A 25,292-nucleotide genomic window follows, 5' to 3' on the forward strand; every position below is an offset into this window, starting at 1 on the left:
CAGGTCCAGGGTATGTCATGTCCGGGATATGTCAGATCCGGGGAGTGTCAGGTCCGGCGTGTGTCAGGTCCGGGATATGTCAGGCCGGGGTGTGTCAGGTCCGGGATATGTCAGGTCCGGGGTGTGTCAGGTCCGGGATATGTCAGGTCCAGGGTATGTCAGGTCCGGAATATGTCAGATCCTGGTGTGTCAGGTCCGGGATGTGTCAGGTCCGGGGTGTGTCAGTTGCGGGATATGTCAGGTCCGGGGAGTGTCAGGTCCGGGATATGTCAGATCCGGGATATGCCAGGTCCAGGGTGTGTCAGGTCCAGGTTATGTCAGGTCCAGGGTATGTTAGGTCCGGGGTATGTCAGGTCCGGGATATGTCAGGTCCAGGGTATGTCAGGTCCGGGGTATGTCAGGTCCGGGATATTTCAGGTCCAGGGTATGTCAGGTCCGGGATATGTCAGGTCAGGGGGGTATCAGGTCCCAGTCAGTCAGCCAGCTTTGACGACGAAAGGTTGATGTCTACACTGCCCTGGAATCCCAAATTGGAGTCAGAGAATACAATTGATGAAATATCTATGAAGTTTATGTTCCGTGTAGACAAAATGTGTAAAGACTACATACATCACATCGTAAATTCTATTTATGAAATATAAACAAAACAAAATAAAAATAATATTTTCTTTCGTAGATCTGTCAGTACTTTTGTATATTGCTTTTGACATTTGCCTGCTGTTTAATGTATTCCCAGGTGATCTTCTAAAGGCACCGTTCGTTAAATTAAGGCCACCTTAAGTAAATGAACGACGACCTACATGAATGGCACCAGGCATTCTCAAAGCACGGTGCCTGGAATCAGACAATTCCCATGAACGGCAATGGTACCAGGAACCTCCCCGAACTGTTGTTTGGGGGGTGTACTATCCCCGACCTACACCCGTAATTCCCACGAGTATTGTGGATCTCATCAGGAGATTAGTTTAGCCCCAAACGGCATAATACAAATTCAAGATTTTCACACAAGTTACGATTATCTGTGTATATCAACTACATATGCATGTGTAAGTTTACAAACAATAACATCAATCTAACTCACAAAAACACAAAGTCAGACCTGCAGCCAAGAATAAGGTGAATGCATGACATACGTCGCCCTGAAGACCCTCCGTTTCTGTGAATTTGAGTACGACCTGTACAGAAGGCTATATACAGTGAGTGAGTGAGTGAGTATGGTTTTACGCCGCTTTTAGCAATATTCCAGAATTATCACGGCGGGGGACACCAGAAATGGGCTTCACACATTGTACCCATGTGGAGAATCAAACGAACCACAAGACTATCCCACCACTCCGATGCTACATACAAAAGGACTCCGACAGACATGGCAACGCCAAAATCATAAGTTGTTTCAACTTTCAACCATTTTCTAATCACCCATTTTTATATAATGAATGGAACTGGCGATGACAAATGTGTATACCGGTCTAAGTGATGGTGGATGTGTGGGAGTTTTGTACGACAGTAACGTGTGGATTGTACGGCCGTTTCTACCACGTTGATTAACTACGATATCGTCTTGACGGTTGACTTGGGCCTTAATTCCAGATCAGTTTAAACACTTCGTTTTACCCCCTTAAACGACCGCCTCCGTTGTGTAGTGGTATGTCATGTCATCTTCCCCTCAATCCCCATGTCATCTTCCCCTCCCTCCCCATGTTAAATCCCCCTCCCTCCCCATGTCACATCCCCCTCCCTCCCCATGTCACATCCCCCTCCCTCCCCATGTCATATTCCCCTCAATCCCCATGTCATATTCCCCTTCCTCCCCATGTCATCTTCCCCTCCCTCCCCATGTCATCTTCCCCTCCCTCCCCATGTCACATCCCCCTCCCTCCCCATGTCATATTCCCCTCCCTCCCCATGTCATCTTCCCCTCCCTCCCCATGTCATCTTCCCCTCCCTCCCCATGTCACATCCCCCTCCCTCCCCATGTCATATCCCCCTCCCTCCCCATGTCATCTTCCCCTCCCTCCCCATGTCATCTTCCCCTCCCTCCCCATGTCACATCCCCCTCCCTCCCCATGTCATATTCCCCTCCCTCCCCATGTCATATACCCCTACCTCCCCATGTCATATTCCACTCCCTCCCCATGTCATACCCCCCTCCCTCCCCATGTCACATCCCCCTCCCTCCCAATGTCATCTTCCCCTCCCTCCCCATGTCATATCCCCCTCCCTCCCCATGTCACATCCCCCTCCCTCCCGATGTCATCTTCCCCTCCCTCCCCATGTCATATACCCCTACCTCCCCATGTCATATACCCCTCCCTCCCCATGTCACATCCCCCTCCCTCCCCATGTCATATACCCCTACCTCCCATGTCACATCCCCCTCCCTCCCCATGTCATATACCCCTACCTCCCCATGTCATATACCCCTCCCTCCCCATGTCACATCCCCCTACCTCCCCATGTCATATTCCCCTACCTCCCCATGTCATACCCCCCTCCCTCCCCATGTCATATTCCCCTCCCTCCCGATGTCACATCCCCCTCCCTCCCCATGTCATACCCCCCTCCCTCCCCATGTCATATCCCCCTCCCTCCCCATGTCACATCCCCCTCCCTCCCCATGTCACATCACCCTCCCTCCCCATGTCATATTCCCCTACCTCCCCATGTCATACCCCCCTCCCTCCCCATGTCACATCCCCCTCCCTCCCCATGTCATCTTCCCCTCCCTCCCCATGTCATCTTCCCCTCCCTCCCCATGTTAAATCCCCCTCCCTCCCCATGTCACATCCCCCTCCCTACCCATGTCACATCCCCCTCCCTCCCGATGTCATATTCCCCTCAATCCCCATGTCATATTCCCCTTCCTCCCCATGTCATCTTCCCCTCCCTCCCCTTGTCATCTTCCCCTCCCTCCCCATGTCACATCCCCCTCCCTCCCCATGTCATATTCCCCTCCCTCCCCATGTCATCTTCCCCTCCCTCCCCATGTCATCTTCCCCTCCCTCCCCATGTCACATCCCCTTCCCTCCCCATGTCATATCCCCCTCCCTCCCCATGTCATCTTCCCCTCCCTCCCCATGTCATCTTCCCCTCCCTCCCCATGTCACATCCCCCTCCCTCCCCATGTCATATTCCCCTCCCTCCCCATGTCATATACCCCTACCTCCCCATGTCATATTCCACTCCCTCCCCATGTCATACCCCCCTCCCTCCCCATGTCACATCCCCCTCCCTCCCAATGTCATCTTCCCCTCCCTCCCCATGTCATATCCCCCTCCCTCCCCATGTCACATCCCCCTCCCTCCCGATGTCATCTTCCCCTCCCTCCCCATGTCATATACCCCTACCTCCCCATGTCATATACCCCTCCCTCCCCATGTCACATCCCCCTCCCTCCCCATGTCATATACCCCTACCTCCCATGTCACATCCCCCTCCCTCCCCATGTCATATACCCCTACCTCCCCATGTCATATACCCCTCCCTCCCCATGTCACATCCCCCTACCTCCCCATGTCATATTCCCCTACCTCCCCATGTCATACCCCCCTCCCTCCCCATGTCATATTCCCCTCCCTCCCGATGTCACATCCCCCTCCCTCCCCATGTCATACCCCCCTCCCTCCCCATGTCATATCCCCCTCCCTCCCCATGTCACATCCCCCTCCCTCCCCATGTCACATCCCCCTACCTCCCCATGTCATATTCCCCTACCTCCCCATGTCATACCCCCCTCCCTCCCCATGTCACATCCCCCTCCCTCCCCATGTCATCTTCCCCTCCCTCCCCATGTCATCTTCCCCTCCCTCCCCATGTCATACCCCCTCCCTCCCCATGTCACATCCCCCTCCCTCCCCATGTCATCTTCCCCTCCCTCCCCATGTCACATTCCCCTCCCTCCCCATGTCACATCCCCCTCCCTACCCATGTCACACCCCCCTCCCTCCCCGTGTCATATACCCCTCCCTCCCGATGTCATATACCCCTCCCTCCCCATGTCATATACCCCTCCCTCCCTATGTCACATCCCCCTCCCTCCCCATGTCATATACCCCTCCCTCCCCATGTCATATACCCCTCCCTCCCCATGTCACATCCCCCTCCCTCCCGATGTCATATACCCCTACCTCCCCATGTCATATACCCCTCCCTCCCCATGTCACATCCCCCTCCCTCCCGATGTCATATACCCCTACCTCCCCATGTCATATACCCCTCCTTCCCCATGTCACATCTCCCTCCCTCCCCATGTCATATACCCCTCCCTCCCCATGTCATATACCCCTCCTTCTCCATGTCACATCCCCCTCCCTCCCCATGTCATATACCCCTCCCTCCCCATGTCATATACCCCTCCCTCCCCATGTCATATACCCCTCCTTCCCCATGTCACATCCCCCTCCCTCCCCATGTTACATCCCCCTCCCTCCCCATGTCATATACCCCTCCTTCCCCATGTCACATCCCCCTCCCTCCCCATGTCATATACCCCTCCCTCCCCATGTCACATCCCCCTCTCTCCCCATGTCATATACCCCTCCCTCCCCATGTCACATCCCCCTCCCTCCCGATGTTACATCCCCCTCCCTCCCCATGTCATATACCCCTCCCTCCCCATGTCACATCCCCCTCCCTCCCCATGTCATATACCCCTCCCTCCCCATGTCATATACCCCTCCCTCCCCATGTCACATCCCCCTCCCTCCCGATGTCATATACCCCTCCCTCCCCATGTCACATCCCCCTCCCTCCCCATGTCACATCCCCCTCCCTCCCCATGTCATCTTCCCCTCCCTCCCCATGTCATATACCCCTCCCTCCCCATGTCACATCCCCCTCCCTCCCCATGTCATATCCCCCTCCCTTCCCATGCCATATTCCCCTCCCTTCCCATGTCATATTCCCCATGACATTTTTGGGTGACCCACCCCTGATTCTCTCCCCCACCTCCCTTTTTAAATGGCAGGTCCCTTAGCAGATCTAATATGTACGTGACAGCCGGGTCATTTAGCAAATATTTGAATCAGCTCATGGAAATAGCCTGGAATTACTCTGCTGTATCTGAGTCATTGCTTCATGCGAGTCATGACATGGGTGTCCCCACATACAACTGTGATAGACTTACATACTTCATACTTCATAGCGAATATTGCGTGCTATGCTGTGTTTTTGTAAGGAGTTACATTTTCTTGTGAATCCAAGCAATTCTAAAAAGAATTGTTACTAGTGTACCCCTTCCATGTATTGCTCAAGCTGTTTCACCACCAGATTGTGCCATCAAAACCAAATGAAAATGTGCTTTCAACTACTTACGTAAACCACAGGACCATATAACTAATAATAATAACAAAGAAATCGTCTGAGAGGTGTTTTTTTGTTATTATTCTTAGTTACATGGCCCTGTGCATAAACACAACATCGCACGTAATCTCTGCTATGAAGAGTTGCGGTCATATAATGCTTGACAGATTGAAACATGAACCGTTTTGTCCGTGGAGGTTGAAATAGTAACTATATGTAAACATAACAAACCTGATAACGCTCTCTTGTTGACCCAGTTTATAATTTCTTTTTCTGCCGTCAAACTCAAATTTCCCTCTGACGCCATTCCGGTTTGAGAAAGAAGCGACCACAGCCAGCGATTGACGCGATTGCAAGCGGCTGAAAGTTAGCATTGACGCTTTGCAACGCACCCTTGTATCTACTTCACGTGAAACGTGACTAATAAAGTCATATGACGTCATTCCTTTATCAATTGGCACCAATGACGTCATATTGCAAGGGGCATAAGCCATGGTGTGTTTATTGTTGAAAAAGAATTCTCGGTAAATATGAATAATATGATTTAATGAATGAAATAATTCAGATACTTGTGATATTTTTATTGTTTTACCTCTGACACTACTAAGTAAATACTTTTCATGATGAAAAAGTACAAGAAAAATAAGTTTATTTTCGTGTGAACTTGCCCTTTAAACCCCATTTCACCTCACCTTCACCTTGAGTCTATTCTGCCCAGCAGTTCCCCCATGAGGTAAAGCTGAGGAATACCTATGTCCATATATGTGTAATGCGTAATAATAGTATTTCATAGTATAATATAATAAATTAAAGATAATTACATTATTGCAAGTCCGATCAGCTACAATTTTCACAATAAATGAAAAACAGTTGGGTCAATGAACGTTATATTTTCAACGCAGGCGATCGCGATGGGTGTAGTTGTCAGCGTGATTTATCAGCCATGTTGCCGGAAATAAAAACCGATAAACTGAAGTTTGATCAGCCCGTTACGTGAAACCACAATATAGCATGTTTCCGGCCCCAGAAACGCAGCGCCGACACTCAGCCTGATAAAGAACATTTGGCCATGCACACGACAGCCCAGCAGCGAAAAGCGACTTTCCACCAGGGTAAGTGTATCTCATGTATATATATATATATATGGAGGCGGCCCATCCCATTGTGTGTGGTCATGTCCAACCAGGGTACAAGGAGAGCAGGGGAGAATGTATACAATGAACAACATTAGCCTGTAAACTGTTGTTATGATAGTTTTAAGCTATTTATTTCAAGGTCATGTTTCAGCTTCCTGGTTAAATCGCTTGATGTATTCATTTATTTGGGATTCGAAATATGTCGGGTTTCAGTGACATGTTGTGGATATTCTTATCCCGTTTAATGAGATTCGAATGTCTGTAAAACAGGGAATATCAAGGTGTTATAATATGTGTAACCTGCGACTGTAGAAAGTCAAGCTCTCTCGACCTTCTCTTCATAATTGCTTATTTCACACAAGAGATTTTTCCCCTTCTCAGACTTCACCCCTGTTTGTCTCACAAGTCAGACTTCACCCCTGCTTATCTCACAAGTCAGACTTCACCCCTGCTTATCTCACAAGTCAGACTTCACCCCTGCTTATCTCACAACTCAAAATTCACCCTTCTTATCTCACAACGCAAACTTCACACTGCTTATCTCACAAGTCGTACTTCACCCCTGCTTATCTCACAACTCAAACTTCACCCCTGCTTATCTCACAAGTCAGACTTCACCCCTGCTTATCTCACAACTCAAACTTCATCCCCTGCTTATCTCACAAGTCCCATTTCACCCCTGCTTATCTCACAAGTCCCATTTCACCCCTGCTTATCTCACAAGTCACACTTCACCCCTGCTTATCTCACAACTCAAACTTCATCCCCTGCTTATCTCACAAGCCAGACTTCACCCCTGCTTATCTCACAAGTCAGACTTCACCCCTTCTTATCTCACAACTCAAACTTCATCCCCTGCTTATCTCACAAGTCAGAATTCACCCCTGCTTCTCTCACAAATCAGACTTCACCCCTGCTTATCTCACAAGTCAGACTTCACCCCTGCTTATCTCACAACTCAAACTTCATCCCCTGCTTATCTCACAACTCAAACTTCATCCCCTGCTTATCTCACAAGTCAGAATTCACCCCTGCTTCTCTCACAAATCAGACTTCACCCCTGCTTATCTCACAAGTCAGACTTCACCCCTGCTTATCTCACAACTCAAACTTCATCCCCTGCTTATCTCACAAGTCCCATTTCACCCCTGCTTATCTCACAAGTCCCATTTCACCCCTGCTTATCTCACAAGTCCCATTTCACCCCTGCTTATCTCACAAGTCACACTTCACCCCTGCTTATCTCACAACTCAAACTTCATCCCCTGCTTATCTCACAAGCCAGACTTCACCCCTGCTTATCTCACAAGTCAGACTTCACCCCTTCTTATCTCACAACTCAAACTTCATCCCCTGCTTATCTCACAAGTCAGAATTCACCCCTGCTTCTCTCACAAATCAGACTTCACCCCTGCTTATCTCACAAGTCAGACTTCACCCCTGCTTATCTCACAACTCAAACTTCATCCCCTGCTTATCTCACAAGTCCCATTTCACCCCTGCTTATCTCACAAGTCCCATTTCACCCCTGCTTATCTCACAAGTCAGACTTCACCCCTGCTTATCTCACAACTCAAACTTCATCCCCTGCTTATCTCACAAGTCAGAATTCACCCCTGCTTCTCTCACAAGTCACACTTCACCCTTGTTTATCTCACAAGTCAGACTTCACCCCTGCTTATCTCACAAGTCAGACTTCACCCCTGCTTATCTCACAAGTCAGACTTCACCCTTGTTTATCTCACAAGTCAGACTTCACCCCTGCTTATCTCTCCAGTCAGACTTCACCCCTGCTTATCTCACAAGTCAGACTTCACCCCTTCTTATCTCACAAGTCCCATTTCACCCCTGCTTATCTCACTACTCAAACTTCACCTCTGCTTATCTCACACGTCACACTTCACCCCCTTGCTTATCTCTCCAGTCAGACTTCACCCCTGCTTATCTCTCCAGTCAGACTTCACCCCTGCTTCTCTCACAAGTCACACTTCACCCCTGCTTATCTCACAAGTCAGACTTTACCCCTGCTTATCTCACAAGTCAGACTTCACCCCTGCTTATCTCACAACTCAAACTTCATCCCCTGCTTATCTCACAACTCAAACTTCATCCCCTGCTTATCTCACAAGTCAGAATTCACCCCTGCTTCTCTCACAAATCAGACTTCACCCCTGCTTATCTCACAAGTCAGACTTCACCCCTGCTTATCTCACAACTCAAACTTCATCCCCTGCTTATCTCACAAGTCCCATTTCACCCCTGCTTATCTCACAAGTCCCATTTCACCCCTGCTTATCTCACAAGTCCCATTTCACCCCTGCTTATCTCACAAGTCACACTTCACCCCTGCTTATCTCACAACTCAAACTTCATCCCCTGCTTATCTCACAAGCCAGACTTCACCCCTGCTTATCTCACAAGTCAGACTTCACCCCTTCTTATCTCACAACTCAAACTTCATCCCCTGCTTATCTCACAAGTCAGAATTCACCCCTGCTTCTCTCACAAATCAGACTTCACCCCTGCTTATCTCACAAGTCAGACTTCACCCCTGCTTATCTCACAACTCAAACTTCATCCCCTGCTTATCTCACAAGTCCCATTTCACCCCTGCTTATCTCACAAGTCCCATTTCACCCCTGCTTATCTCACAAGTCAGACTTCACCCCTGCTTATCTCACAACTCAAACTTCATCCCCTGCTTATCTCACAAGTCAGAATTCACCCCTGCTTCTCTCACAAGTCACACTTCACCCTTGTTTATCTCACAAGTCAGACTTCACCCCTGCTTATCTCACAAGTCAGACTTCACCCCTGCTTATCTCACAAGTCAGACTTCACCCTTGTTTATCTCACAAGTCAGACTTCACCCCTGCTTATCTCTCCAGTCAGACTTCACCCCTGCTTATCTCACAAGTCAGACTTCACCCCTTCTTATCTCACAAGTCCCATTTCACCCCTGCTTATCTCACTACTCAAACTTCACCTCTGCTTATCTCACACGTCACACTTCACCCCCTTGCTTATCTCTCCAGTCAGACTTCACCCCTGCTTATCTCTCCAGTCAGACTTCACCCCTGCTTCTCTCACAAGTCACACTTCACCCCTGCTTATCTCACAAGTCAGACTTTACCCCTGCTTATCTCATAAGTCACACGTCACCCTTGCTTATCTCACAAATCAGACTTTACCCTTGCTTATCTCACAACTCAAACTTCACCCCTGCTTATCTCACAACTCAAACCTCACCCCAACCCCCCAACCCCTGCTTATCTCACAAGTCAAACCTCACCCCAGCTTATCTTACAACTCGAACTTCAGCCCTGCTCAACTTACTCCTGCAACTTCACACCTGCATATTTCATTGCCTATCTTACTCTCTCGAACCCTCCAAATGAAACAGTTCACATTAATCAGGCATTCAAAGTCTGTCACGTTAATACTGTAGTGTCACGTGCTGACCCCAGTCTCTTCACACTGCGATATGATCCATGTTACACGTCTGAGTAAAGTCAGCATACGATTAGTCACTCACAGAAACTAGGAGAACATTGTTTGTGACGGAAGTTCACGACGTTTATCCTGTTTGATGCTAAAAATACATCAAAGTCAAACAGTCTCATGTTGATGTCGTTTCTCGTCTCGCAGTCATCGCGGGAGTGTCGGAAGCCAGGTATGTTAGTTCGGTACAGATGTAGGGTGCTTCGTATTTATTTCTTATATTTCTGCACTTTTATGTGAAGCTAATTGTTTTCCACGACTTAAGAAAATAGCACAGTGTTAGTGCTCTGGTCTGAGGTGCACTGTTGCAGATACAGGTCCTTATCACAGACTTACAGATGAAGTAACATGTTGGTCTATATCTGAAATGTTAGTATTCTGGTCTGAGGGGCACTGTTGCAGGTGCACGTCCTTATCACAGACTTACAGACGAAGGTACACGTTGGTCTATATCTGAAATGTTAGTATTCTGGTCTGAGGGGCACTGTTGCAGGTGCACGTCCTTATCACAGACTTACAGACGAAGGTACACGTTGGTCTATATCTGAAATGTTAGTATTCTGGTCTGAGGGGCACTGTTGCAGGTGCACGTCCTTATCACAGACTTACAGACGAAGGTACACGTTGGTCTATATCTGAAATGTTAGTATTCTGGTCTGAGGGGCACTGTTGCAGGTGCACGTCCTTATCACAGACTTACAGACGAAGGTACACGTTGGTCTATATCTGAAATGTTAGTATTCTGGTCTGAGGGGCACTGTTGCAGGTGCACGTCCTTATCACAGACTTACAGACGAAGGTACACGTTGGTCTATATCTGAAATGTTAGTATTCTGGTCTGAGGGGCACTGTTGCAGGTGCACGTCCTTATCACAGACTTACAGACGAAGGTACACGTTGGTCTATATCTGAAATGTTAGTATTCTGGTCTGAGGGGCACTGTTGCAGGTGCACGTCCTTATCACAGACTTACAGACGAAGGTACACGTTGGTCTATATCTGAAATGTTAGTATTCTGGTCTGAGGGGCACTGTTGCAGGTGCACGTCCTTATCACAGACTTACAGACGAAGGTACACGTTGGTCTATATCTGAAATGTTAGTATTCTGGTCTGAGGGGCACTGTTGCAGATGAACGTCCTTATCACAGACTACAGATAAAGTTAAATGTTGATCTTAATTGTTAGTGTTCTTGTGCGAGTGAGTGGGTGGTGGGTGAGAGTGATACAGCGGTGGGTGAATGAGTGATACAGTGACAGTTTTGTGAGTAGCAGTGGTGGATGAGTCAGTGAGTGATATTGGTGGGTGAGTGGGTGAGTTCTTCAGTGACGGTTGAGTGTATGTCAAGGAGATTTACCTAGCTTCTATACATGCATACATCTTGTGACGCGAACCATGTTGTATCCTGGTAATCCAGAAAATACATAAAAGGTGCACAGAAATTTAAAGTGTTTTAAATGTCACATAGATGTGACTGGTTTATGCTTTTAAACTGTTTAGAATACAGTAAACTACGGTTATAACGAACAAAAAGGGACCACTAACTAAAGTTCGTCACAACCGTTGTTCGTTATAAGCATTTATACAACATATACACAGCAAATGAACAGGACCAAAAAACAGTTCGTTATATCCGCCAGTTTGTTATAAACGTAGCTTACTCTATACCCGAGTGTTTACGTTGTCGCGCTACGCAAGACAACATATCGTTGGCCGAATACACAATACAACAGTGGACTGAGACATCCAGAGAGCGTAGACCGCCTCCGTGGTCTAGTGGTAGAGCGTCCGCCCGGAGAGCGGAAGGTCCGGGGTTCGATCCCCGACCGCGTCATACCAAAAGACGGTAAAAGATGGTACTTGTTGTTACCCTGTCTGGCGCTCGGCATTGAGGGGCTAAAACAAGTACTTGTCAGCTCGGAGTCAGTATACTGTGTCTGAGTTGGGTATTCATGTTAAACTGCGGCATGGTATCTCAGTGAGCTAGCACTATAAATCGGCATCAGTCCGGACTAGTACAAGCAGCCACACAAACACACACACGTACATGCACGTCGCTTTATAAGTGCAATAATCTTGGACGCGACGTTAAACCCCATTTCACCTCACCTCCAGAGAGCGTAAATCAGCATGTAACTGGTTGGAATGAACACACGCAGGGGTCGGAGTCTCGAGGTAGATAACGTTGCCTGGTAACTACTAATCCGTGATTGGTTGGTTCGACACAGCTATCGCGAGGTATTAAGAATCGTTCTTTAACGCTTTGCGTTCATTGTACCCAAGTCTGTAAGTCATATGTCTGATTGAATGTATCAATTTCTGCAAGGGATTCTCTCGCTGTCTCGAGATTGCGTGTTTTGGTGGGCTGTTTTGACAAATCCAGACTGCGAGATTGAAAGATCTTACATAATGTCCACATGTCGCCTTCTCCGGTTCATAGTACAAAAAGTACTATGTACGCACAAACACGAAATGCGAGAACGCGAAAATTTGGGCAAATCTCGCGTTCTCCCGATCTCGCACGTTTGGTATAATTAGCTTGTTACCAAAGGTCGAGATCGCGAGAATGCGAGTACACGAGAGTGCTATGATGAATGACATTATAAGTTTCAATCCCGTGGCGGTAAGCGATAGTTAGACCTCATCATTTCTTAATGATGGCCCAGTCGCGTAAGCCGCGATTCGCTGTGCAGATTTGCGTCCCTTGGGCACGCCAGAAACCTAGGATTGTGGGTTCGAATCCCGGTTCGCCCCGATTATGTTTCTAGGTTTGTCAGCACCATACCCGTGCTCGTGGGTTTCACCGAAGTGGTAAACGTCTGAGACCTGCATTACTTCGGGCTTTCCTCCCACAAAAAGCTGACACGCTGCGATACAACTGGAATACTGTTAAAACGTGGCGTTAAACGGAACTCACTGACTCTACATGAACCGGGATTAAAAAACGATGTGACATGGTATCAAAAGTAAAGCACTCACTCACGTAATGTACCAGTCTTGATATAACTGGAATATTGTTCAATGCTGCGTTCAACCGAACTCACTGACTCTATATGAACCGGGATTAAAAAACGATGTGACATGGTATCAAAAGTTAAGCACTCACTCACGTAATGCACCAGTCTTGATATAACTGGAATATTGTTCAATGCTGCGTTAAACCGAACTCACTGACTCGATGTGAACCGGGATTAAAAAACGATGTGACATGGTATCAAAAGTTAAGCAAATTAAATAACTTCCGTTTTCATACATATAATACATTCGGCCTGTTTATTAGTCGCATACTGTCGTAATATCGGGACGCATTTTAATAAAGGAAAAAGAAGCTTTTAGACCTAATTTGGCTTCCGGTTTTGACAAAGGCCCCCAAAACCCATGCATGTCGGACGTAGCGTCAGACTCGGTGAGCTAGTTGTCGTGTCACGTGACTTGGATGTCGTGTCACGTGACTTGGATGTCATGTGACGTGACTTGGATGTCGTGTCACGTGACTTGGATGTCATGTGACGTGACTTGGTTGTCGTGTCACCGTACGCGTTGCGTTGCGCGTTGCTCATAATGTCAGTCATTGGATTCTCAGGCATTGCCGGATCTCGGAGCGGAGGTTTGGGGGTCCCCCCTCTTTGTATCAAATGACATTTTGTATGTCTGCCATGATAACGTGTTGACATGGCTGCTGAAATAAAATTCCCTATTCCTCTCCCCGCCAGATCCAGAGTCGGTAAAGCTGGAATATTGCTGAGTGCAGCAAGGTACGGTTTCGATATATTACGATATATTACCAGACTCAATACACTTTTTTGAATTTAGAAAGCCATAAACATGGTACAATTTACATTAATCAGAATGCATCACATGGACACGGATATATGTAGCCATGCTGACTCACAACACTGCAAACCTTTCTTTCAACTTCCTCATATCTCCAACCGCTGATTCACTCTCACAGGGCGGTACATCGTTTCTGTTGGCCACACTTCCGGCAAGACATAAATGCAGATAGGGACACAGCGTGGACAGAAGAAACGTTTTTACATCGGTTAGGGTCTGACCATTCTGTATTCTATGGAGGCGAGATTTTTGTTTGAAAAAGATTGTTATTTTTAGTCAGCGTTTCAATGTCAGCGATTTTATGTTGGAAAGGGGAAGCTAAGTAACTTCTGTTTAATCCAAACACATCATGTTTTATAGCATCAAGCATACCAAGTGAACTGTCTAGGCTTTTGTTGTAAAACTCCAGGTCGAAATATTTTCGGATCAACATATTTTATTTTCAAACACCCGTAAACCCCATCCACAGTATACATGGTGGTTTGTGTGTTACAGACGCATAACATGCCATTTAGACGACGTCTGTGGTTGATTATTAAACCAGTTAAGTCCTTAAAAGTGTTAACATTAGTCCGCTACACCAACTTCATCAACCTGCATCCGACGTCCATCCACCAACTTATACTTTGTTTGTTACAGACCAACTTGCGTTGTGCTTGTTACAGTATGCGTTGCTGTTTATTACAGATGGACGCCGACGTTCACCCACCAACTTGTGATGTGCTTGTTACAGTATATGTTCCTGTTTGTTACAGGTGGACGCCGACGTTCATCCACCAACTTGTGATGTGCTTGTTACAGTATACGTTGCTGTTTGTTACAGATTCTACCATGAATTTGGAATTTACTCGATTCTGATTGGTCAATCAGAGGCTATTAAATCACAATAAACCCCCTCTGATTGAAACAGCTGGTTTGACGGCCGCATCACCGCGGAAGCTAATATTCATAGAATAGTACTATTTCCAGTCATTGTCGGTAGGCATATTTAAATAACTATATCTACAATTACAGGTTACAAAACGCACAGATGCGGTTACTTCAATATTCAAAGGATGTATGGCAATACATTTCGTGCAGAAAAACACGACAGAAATCAACAAAGGGAATGTATTTACGTTTTGGAGACAACAGAGAGCTTGAAATTTTGGCGTTTTTCTATATACGACTGTGACGTCATATCTTTGGCGTCACAATGAGCGATATGACGTCATAAGGGTGACGCGCGATGTAGATCGAAAGCCTTGCAAAGCTTGCTATGTTTTCTTTAGGGATGCTCACCTCATGTTAGCTTACCAAGTTGCCGTGCTTATATGCTTTCAATGCCTGTCATATGTTCGAGTGAAGTATTACGGTGTAAGCAAACTGCTTGAGTATATACAGCACCATATTTTGTTCGGTGATTCCGTAATTCAGATCGATAATTACCCACTCAAAACACTGAACTCAACCAATGCCGCTTCACTCAGTATTTTTGCTAACACCAAAGAGTTCGCGTTTTATTAAGTCATGGTAGAATGGAGATAAACATACTGTGTTTTCAATGTAGAGCTAAATTTAACATTTGAAACCTCACGCTGCGCGTTCGGTTCCAAATTCAATTTAGCGGGGTTAAATCTACAGGTAACCTAGCTCTACATTGAAAACACAGTATGTTTATCTCCTAATTAACGCCGACGTTCATCCACCAACTTGTGATGTACTTGTTACAGTATACGTTGCTGTTTGTTACAGATGGACGCCGACGTTCACCCACCAACTTGTGATGTACTTGTTACAGTATACCTTGCTGTTTGTTACAGGTGGACGCCGACGTTCACCCACCAACTTGTGATGTACTTGTTACAGTATACCTTGCTGTTTGTTACAGGTGGACGCCGACGTTCACCCACCAACTTGTGATGCACTTGTTACAGTATACCTTGCTGTTTGTTACAGATGGACGCCGACGTTCATCCACCAACTTGTGTTGTACTTGTTACAGTATACGTTGCTGTTTGTTACAGATGGACGCCGACGTTCATCCACAAACTTGTGTTGTACTTGTTATAGTATACGTTGCTGTTTGTTACAGGTGGACGCCGACGTTCATCCACCAACTTGTGTTGTACTTGTTACAGTATACGTTGCTGTCTGTTACAGGTGGACGCCGACGTTCATCCACCAACTTGTGATGTACTTGTTACAGTATACGTTGCTGTTTGTTACAGATGGACGCCGACGTTCATCCACCAACTTGTGTTGTACTTGTTACAGTATATTTGTAGTTTGTTACAGGTGGACGCCGACGTTCACCCACCAACTTGTGATGTACTTGTTACAGTATACCTTGCTGTTTGTCACAGATGGACGCAGTCACGAAGCTGGAGAAGCTGAATGAGAATTTCCTGACGTGTTGTATCTGCAGTGAGGTGTACAAAGACCCCTGCACCCTGTCCTGTGGGCACACCTTCTGTAAAGGCTGTCTGAAGAAATACCTCCGCAACATCGACGACCCCCTCCAGGGCTGCATTCCGTGTCCCTATTGCCGCCAAGCTACCAGAGTATCACACCCGGACGGGCCCGTGGAGGAGTGGGTGAAGCCCATCAAACCCAGCTTCCTCATACAGGGGCTGCTGGATATGTTCGCCCCAGGGGACAGGAATACACAAGGTAAGGGACTGTGACGGCTTGAGGACATCAGTTCTCAAAGGGATAATTCCGTTCATAGTAAAGTCAGCACCTCTTGAGGTGGGGATAATTCTGTCCATATTCAAGTCATCTCTTATCGAGGTAGGGATAATTCCGCTCATATTCAAGTCATCGCTTCTCAAGGTAGGGATAATTTTGTCCATATTCAAGTCATCACTTCTCGAGGTAGGGATAATTTTGTCCATATTCAAGTCATCACTTCTCGAGGTAGGGATAATTTTGTTCATATTCAAGTCATCGCTTCTCGAGGTAGGGATAATTTTGTCCATATTCAAGTCATCACTTCTCGAGGTAGGGATAATTCTGTCCATATTCAAGTGTTCACTTCTCGAGGTTGTGATAATTCGGCTCATATTCAAGTCATCACTTCTCAAGGTAGGGATCCGTACTCTCATATTCAAGTCATCACTTCTCAAGGTAGGGATCCGTACTCTCATATTCAAGTCATCACCTCAAGATAGGGATCATTCCTTTATATTCAAGTGTTCACTCTCAAGGTAGGAATCATTCCTCTCATATTCAAGTCTTCACTTCTCAAGGTAGAGATTATTCCGATCATATTCAAGTCATCACTTCTCAAGGTAGAGAGTATTCCGATCATGTTCAAGTCATCACTTCTCAAGGTAGGGATCATTGCTTTCCTATTCAAGTTATCACCTCAAGATAGGGATCATTCCTTTCATATTCAAGTGTTCACTTCTCAAGGTAGGAATCATTCCTCTCATATTCAAGTCTTCACTTCTCAAGGTAGAGATTATTCCGATCATATTCAAGTCATCACTTCTCAAGGTAGAGATTATTCCGATCATGTTCAAGTCATCACTTCTCAAGGTAGGGATTATTCCGATCATATTCAAGTCATCACTTCTCAAGGTAGAGATTATTCCGATCATGTTCAAGTCATCACTTCTCAAGGTAGGGATTATTCCGATCATATTCAAGTCATCACTTCTCAAGGTAGGGATTATTCCGATCATATTCAAGTCATCACTTCTCAAGGTAGAGATTATTCCGATCATGTTCAAGTCATCACTTCTCAAGGTAGGGATTATTCCGATCATATTCAAGTCATCACTTCTCAAGGTAGAGATTATTCCGATCATGTTCAAGTCATCACTTCTCAAGGTAGGGATTATTCCGATCATATTCAAGTCATCACTTCTCAAGGTAGGGATTATTCCGATCATATTCAAGTCATCACTTCTCAAGGTAGGGATTATTCCTCTCATATTCAAGTCTTCACTTCTCAAGGTAGAGATTATTCCGATCATGTTCAAGTCATCACTTCTCAAGGTAGGGATTATTCCGATCATGTTCAAGTCATCACTTCTCAAGGTAGGGATTATTCCGATCATGTTCAAGTCATCACTTCTCAAGGTAGGGATTATTCCGATCATGTTCAAGTCATCACTTCTCAAGGTAGGGATTATTCCGATCATGTTCAAGTCATCACTTCTCAAGGTAGAGATTATTCCGATCATGTTCAAGTCATCACTTCTCAAGGTAGGGATTATTCCGATCATGTTCAAGTCATCACTTCTCAAGGTAGGGATTATTCCGATCATGTTCAAGTCATCACTTCTCAAGGTAGGGATTATTCCGATCATGTTCAAGTCATCACTTCTCAAGGTAGAGATTATTCCGATCATGTTCAAGTCATCACTTCTCAAGGTAGGGATTATTCCGATCATGTTCAAGTCATCACTTCTCAAGGTAGGGATTATTCCGATCATGTTCAAGTCATCACTTCTCAAGGTAGGGATTATTCCGATCATGTTCAAGTCATCACTTCTCAAGGTAGGGATTATTCCGATCATGTTCAAGTCATCACTTCTCAAGGTAGGGATTATTCCGATCATGTTCAAGTCATCACTTCTCAAGGTAGGGATTATTCCGATCATGTTCAAGTCATCACTTCTCAAGGTAGGGATTATTCCGATCATGTTCAAGTCATCACTTCTCAAGGTAGAGATTATTCCGATCATGTTCAAGTCATCACTTCTCAGGGTAAGGTAAGATTCCATTCATACTGAGGACATCACTTCGCAAGGAAGAGAACTTTGTCCGCCGAAATCGAGGACACGAGTTCTCAAGGCAGATAACATTCCATTCATGTCGAGGACATCACTTATCAAAGTAAGTGAACCTTCCGCTTATATAGAGATCATCACTTCTCAAGGTAAGGAACTATCTCCTCTCACATCGAGGACATCAAATCTCAAAGTAAGGTACGTTCTGCTCTTTCAATGTGTGCCTTTCAATAAATATATATATATATCCAAAATTCAGTCACTTTGAAAATATGTGAAATGTTTCTTATTTTAAGACGGCATAGGTGAAGTCAAACGGACTGAACGTGGGTGGATTCTAAGAGTAAGACCCTAGGCCCTCCTCCCTCATATACAAGTTTATGATATAAGCGCACATATAGTGGTACATGATATAAGTTAGTGTTCCGCAATGCAATGCTACCTTCTTTAACATAAAAGATTGAATTGATCCCCATGGATAATTGGTTGCAGATGTAAGCGAACACATGTGTGTGTCCTGCACACTGCTGGGGGAGAAGAGGGACGTGGTGGAGTTCTGCTGCAGAGACTGTAACAAAGCTGTGTGTCTGAGCTGCTGCACCCTTCACCACAGAACGTGTGAGTCTGTCATGCCCATACAGACTGTGTTGCCGGAGGTCAAGTCCGTACTGATGGAAAACAAGGACAGGATCAGCAAGCAGCTGGATGACACGAGGTCCACAGTTTTACATCACCAATCACGGATCCTCGAGATCAGCCAGAAGAAGCTTTCGTTGGAATTACAGATCCGGATTGTCTCACAGAGGGCCACGGACTTAATTAAACAGAAGGAGACACAGCTGCTGAATCAGCTCAATGAAACGATTGAAAAGCAGAGTGCTGATCTGAAAGGACAGGTGAAATCTGGGAAAATAGACATCCAGATGTATCAACAATATGTTGAGTACATTACTCAGGTTATGAAGTCGGAGAGTGAGACGGAGATGCTTGACATTTACCAGATGTGTCAGTCAGGGGCAATCAAGGAGGCAACAGAGAGAAACGTCCATCTGGAGGATGATACAGTAGAAGAAGATTTTATATTCATAGATGAGTTCAACGAGAGAGCATTCCATACAGATGTCCGACTGGGAAGACTAGAAAGGCCGCTGTTTGACGTTACGTCTGCTCCTGTGCTAAGTGAGTCAATTGATGTCCGACTGGACAGTGACAAAGTCGCGCCTGATGCAGCTGATGTTGTTGTTGTGTTTGTAGACGACGTGGAGGCGCTCGTGGTTACAGATTGGAGCAACAAATGCCTGAAATCATTGTACACGTTGCAGAGTCGGCCACATCAGAGTAAACTGACGCTCAAAAGTAATCCATTTACTGTGACGAAGCTGAGAGAGAATCAGGTGGCTGTATCATTCTGGTCCTACAATGCGATAGTCATTGCACAGGTGACACCCGATCTCTTACTGATGTCCACCATCAAAACAAAGAAGAAGTACAGATGCCTGACATCCTTGAGTCCTTCAACATTAGCAGCAGGTTGCATGGATCCATCTTCTGTTGATGTGTTGGACATGGCGGGGGTAGTGCTGAGAACTTTCTCTGGGCACAACACTGGTAAAAACCTGATCCGGGAACCATGGTTCTTGAGCACTACGAACAAGGGCAACATCTTGGTGTCAGACGGTGGGTCGGGCTCTGTGTTTTGTGTCACGCTTGAGGGAGAGGTTGTGTTCACCTACACCCCTACAGGAGGGAGAGAACTGAAACGACCACGAGGTATCACAACTACCAGCACAGGCCACATCCTGGTGGCGGACTACTGGACGGAGAGGCTGGTACTGCTGACAAAGACTGGAGAGTTCATCAAAGACCTCCTTATGTCCAAGGATGGAGCTGAATCTTTGTGTGGGGTTTTCCTTCATGGAACAAGACTTTTTGTGACGGAAAGTTCCCAAAGAGTGAAAGTATTTGAATTCAAAAGGACTCAATCGGTATGCCGGTTTCCGATCCTCACGCTTACATAACCCAATTGCCCAATATTGAAAAAGAAAACATTGTAAGTCTCAAACAAAAGCATTTTATCATTCGATTTGACGCCGTGCCTTATTGTTTGTTGAAACATATCGTGTGTATTTAGTGTCTTGATGTGAGGTTACGGAAGTGGTCATGACTTGTTTTAAAGACATGCTTTACGCTTCTGTTGATTATGATAACACATTCTCAGTGTCCATGTCAAAATAGAAGAACTTTGGGGGACAAGGTGGGCAAGTCGCTGGAAACAGATGCGTTGCTTAGCTGAATCCCATATTCGTCAAGGACATCATCTTGTGTTCGTTAGCACCAAACCCCTACGCATTGTATTTAGTACTCTTTCATCGAACCAAACAACTAATGATGTTCTTGAATTTTGGCAAGATATATATGTATATTCGTATATAACTTAGCAATAAATTTGGTGCAATTATATTTTTTATATATTTCTAATGCTTATATACTGAACCGCAAAAGAAACGTCACCCCATGTAACATTGCATGGAAAGTTGTCTTATAAATATCTGGTTAATTTTTGTCAAGGTTTCTAAACTTTAACATTACCTTGTCCGGAAAAATGAAATCAGCGACACCAAGCCTTTGGACGATTGCAAGCTGTACAAACCGCCAGGCAAGTAGCAAATGCATTTCAAGTCCACGTAAGGACCATATACAGGCTACAGCAACGGTACCAGACCACCAACACTACAGATGACCGACGACGTAGTGGAAGACCAAGGGTCACCACCCGACGTCAGGATCGTCAGATTGTGCGACAACATGTTCAACATCGCTTTGTTACTGCTGCGGAAACTGCTTGACAGACCATGGGGACATACCAGCAACACATTAGTTCTGACATCATGCGTCGACGATTGACGAGCGGACACCTCTGTCACAGGCCACACCGAGGACACATTCTGACACCACGTCATCGCCGGGACCGTCTTCAGTGGGCAACACAGCACCATCATTGGTGCCACCAGCAGTGGAGAAGGGTCCTCTTCTCAGACGAGAGCCGTTACTGTATCTCAACAGCGGATGGCAGAGAGAGAGAGTCTGGCGACGCCGTGGGAAACGTTATTCGGATGCTTGTGTTGTTGAGAGAGACTCGTGGGGTGGTCCGAGCATCATGTTGTTGGGTGAAATTTGTCTTGCACAGAGTGTCGGCCCTGTGGTCTTCCAGAACATCGGTCCAGGGAGAGGCAATGGTGTCACAGCAGCTCGGTACATTGATCAAGTCTTGAGACCCGCGCCATACCTCATTTGGCAAGTCGCCGCAACTACGAGTTTCAGCATGAAAACGCCCGTGCCCACACTGCGAGAGCAACAACAGACTTCCTCCAGCAGAATGGCATCAGAACCGTGCAGTGGCCTGCCCTTGGTCCCGATTTAAATGCCATTGAGCACCTGTGGGACGAGATTCAAAGACGGCTGAATGACGTCCGACCAAGGCCGACAACTGCAGCTGAACTGCGTCAGGCGTTCCTCAGAGTGTGGGCTCAAGTGCCTATGGCCTTCATCAACCGCCCCATTCATTCCATGTATCGACGTTGCGCGGCAGTCATCAATCCAAATGGCGGAAACACGAGATGCTGACATGTGATGCCATTTTCTCAGAGACTAGTGTTGTGTTTCACTTTAAGAACATTTGACACTTTAATTTCCACCTTGATGATCAGTTTTGCAATCTTTCTAAAATCTCTCAAAGTATGTTTACAGTGTTTGGACAAATATGGTTTCTCATATATCTATCCATGGTGACGTTTCTTTTGTGGTTCAGTATATTATAAGAGGGCTGAATGGACGTTGTTGTTTCCATCTATGAAATACTGGTGGAAGCTTATACCTGCCGAACACATCTCGTCCTCAGATGGAATATTGCCTGAATGGACACTGACATCACAGCCGGTAATAGGTTGAGGATTTAGTTTGCGGTGACGCTGCCAGGGCCAAGGCTGATCTGCAAGTCTTGATGGCCGTATAGACATGTGTTCTGTGCAGATCATTAGATCAAATACATATAGTGTCTCCGTGGATATTTCGATGCAGACAAGGTCCCAAGAACTTCCTGCATGTGGTACACAAGCTGTTGTGGCTTGGCTCTGTGGCGTATGTTTGACGTGGGACGTTACTCATGATATCAACCACAGACTTACCTGATCCAGACTCACATATGTACAGGCTGCGATGCCATATTGCTGCCTGAAAGGTAGAACAACAACTACGTAGAAGTTATAAACTAAGCATCATGAAGGCGAGGCGCCATGTTTGCTTCGTGTATGTTGTCTCAGCCACGTGCTAGTCGTCTCAACTATATGCAAGGTGTCATAGCCACGTGTACGTTGTCTCAACTATATGCAAGGTGTCATAGCCACGTGTACGTTGTCTCAACTATATGCAAGGTGTCATAGCCACGTGTACGTTGTCTCAACTATATGCAAGGTGTCATAGCCACGTGTACGTTGTCTCAACTATATGCAAGGTGTCATAGCCACGTGTACGTTGTCTCAACTATATGCAAGGTGTCATAGCCACGTGTACGTTGTCTCAACTATATGCAAGGTGTCATAGCCACGTGTACGTTGTCTCAACTATATGCAAGGTGTCAAAGCCACGTGTACTTTGTCTCAACTATAGGCAAGGTGTCATAGCCACGTGTACGTTGTACGAGACACGTGTAAGTTGTCACAGCAACAAGTAAGTTGTCAGTGTCACGTGCAGGCTGTCTGAACCACGTGCAGGGTGTGTAAAACACGTGTAGGTTGTCTGTGCCACGTGTAGGTTGTCTGCACCACGTGTAGGTTGTCTGTGTCACGTGTAGGTTGTCTGTGTCACGTGTAGGTTGTCTGAACCACGTGTAGGATGTGTGAAACACGTGTAGGTTGTTTGAACCACGTGTAGGTTGTCTGAACCACGTGTATGTTGTCTGTGTCACGTGTACGTTGTCTGAACCACGTGTAGGTTGTCTAACCAACGTGTATGTTTTCTGTGTCATGTGTAGGTTAAATGAAGCACGTGTAGGATGTGTGAACCACGTGTATGTTGCCCGTGTCACGTGTAGGTTGTCCAAACCACGTGTAGGTCGCCTGAACCACGTGTAGGTTGTCTGAATCACGTGTAGGATGTCTGGACCACGTGTATGTTGCCTGTGTCACGTGTAGGTTGTCCAAACCACGTGTAGGTCGCCTGAACCACGTGTTGGTTGTCTGAATCACGTGTAGGATGTCTGGACCACGTGTATGTTGCCTGTGTCACGTGTAGGTTGTCTAAACCACGTGTAGCCCGCCTGAACCACGTGTAGGTTGCCTGAAACACGTGTAGGATGTCTGGACCACGTGTATGATGCCTGTGTCACGTGTAGGTTGTCCAAACCACGTGTAGGTCGCCTGAACCACGTGTAGGTTGTCTGAATCACGTGTAGGATGTCTGGACCACGTGTATGTTGCCTGTGTCACGTGTAGGTTGTCGAAACCACGTGTAGCCCGCCTGAACCACGTGTAGGTTGCCTGAAACACGTGTAGGATACCTGATCCAGGTGCAGGTTGTTTCAAATAGTTATGGTAAAGCCGTCACTTCAACTAGTGCATAATAGAACATATTGCTAAGAACAGTAAACATCTCTGTGCAGAGAGTGAAGGTATTTGTTGCTACAGGCGTGAGTGAATATGAGTACAATTATACAAAAATGGCACCAAGCAATACCTTTTCTGTATTTTATTACCAGTATAGCAACATCCAAATAGCAAGCATCTAAAAGGGGATAAATTGAACCGTATACAAAGAAACCGCTGACAAATCGGAAAAGACATGGCTTCAAACAAGTGAAAATGATGATCAATTCGCACATTCATTAACATTGTCCATGTCCTGGGCTTGTTATACAGTGATCACACAAACTACTCCATAGAACACTGCTTTTGTGTGCAGGTTTTACATTTTTCATAGTAACCGCATACATGAATGGCTGACGTTTACAGCCTTGACAGCGTCACGTACGTTACTGATGAACTGACCTATTCAGTTTTATGGCATGACATGTACTACTGAAAAGAAGCTACAGAAAAACCCATTATTGCTTCTGCAACTGCAGGCTGCTGTATTCCTGCCTAAAAGGAGACGGGTCCAATTCAGTAGAAAGGTTTAATCTGCACACCGGTTGAAAAACAGCATCCAAATGTACAGACTGACTGACTGACACGGTTCGAAAAACATGCTCGGTTTTTTGGCACCATCCCTCCCTCTCCAGTCATGCGACGTTCCCGCTCCGCGATCATGTGATCACTGGGTCCGATAATATCTTAACCATTCGGCCGCTACACCGATCCTTTCCTATTACTATAGTTATTGTCACATGACATGACAGATTAAGTATAGGAACATGGAAGAAGCGGGCGTCCTGTAAGGATTAAGCATTTAGTAGAATGTATTGTGGTAATTTGAGTTAGCTTTAAGTCGCGTGTGAGTGAGTGAGTGAGTGAGTGAGTGAGTGAGTGAGTGAGTGAGTGAGTGAGTGCGAGTGAGTGAGTGAGTGAGTGAGTGAGTGAGTGAGTGAGTGAGTGATACAACAGGACTCTATGACATGAGATTCTTTATTTCCTCCAGATGTCATTCCGAAGATTACAATGAAAATATATTCAATTACACGCAGTTAACACAATAAAAAAGGCATAACATATTTACAATTACACACAGTTTATAAAATTCAGATACCTAAATGATGACAGATTTTCACTAGAAGATATATATCAAAAGATGCCTTAGTTTGTACAGAT

General features: G+C 46.0%; 1 protein-coding gene across 1 annotated transcript; it reads left to right on the plus strand.

The window, feature by feature from the left end:
- Positions 1-6,331: 6,331 nt before the first annotated feature.
- LOC124116824 (tripartite motif-containing protein 2-like) lies at positions 6,332-20,952 on the plus strand. The gene is made up of 3 exons (XM_048393166.1): positions 6,332-6,413; positions 16,117-16,423; positions 18,985-20,952. Exons 2-3 carry the CDS (start codon positions 16,117-16,119, stop codon positions 20,508-20,510), a joined length of 1,833 nt encoding a protein of 610 aa, XP_048249123.1. The 5' UTR covers positions 6,332-6,413; the 3' UTR covers positions 20,511-20,952.
- The last annotated feature ends 4,340 nt before the right edge of the window (positions 20,953-25,292 follow it).

The sequence above is a fragment of the Haliotis rufescens genome, unplaced genomic scaffold (genome assembly GCF_023055435.1).
Source record: "Haliotis rufescens isolate VD_foot unplaced genomic scaffold, xgHalRufe1.0.p SCAF_116, whole genome shotgun sequence".
Lineage (NCBI taxonomy): Eukaryota > Metazoa > Mollusca > Gastropoda > Lepetellida > Haliotidae > Haliotis > Haliotis rufescens.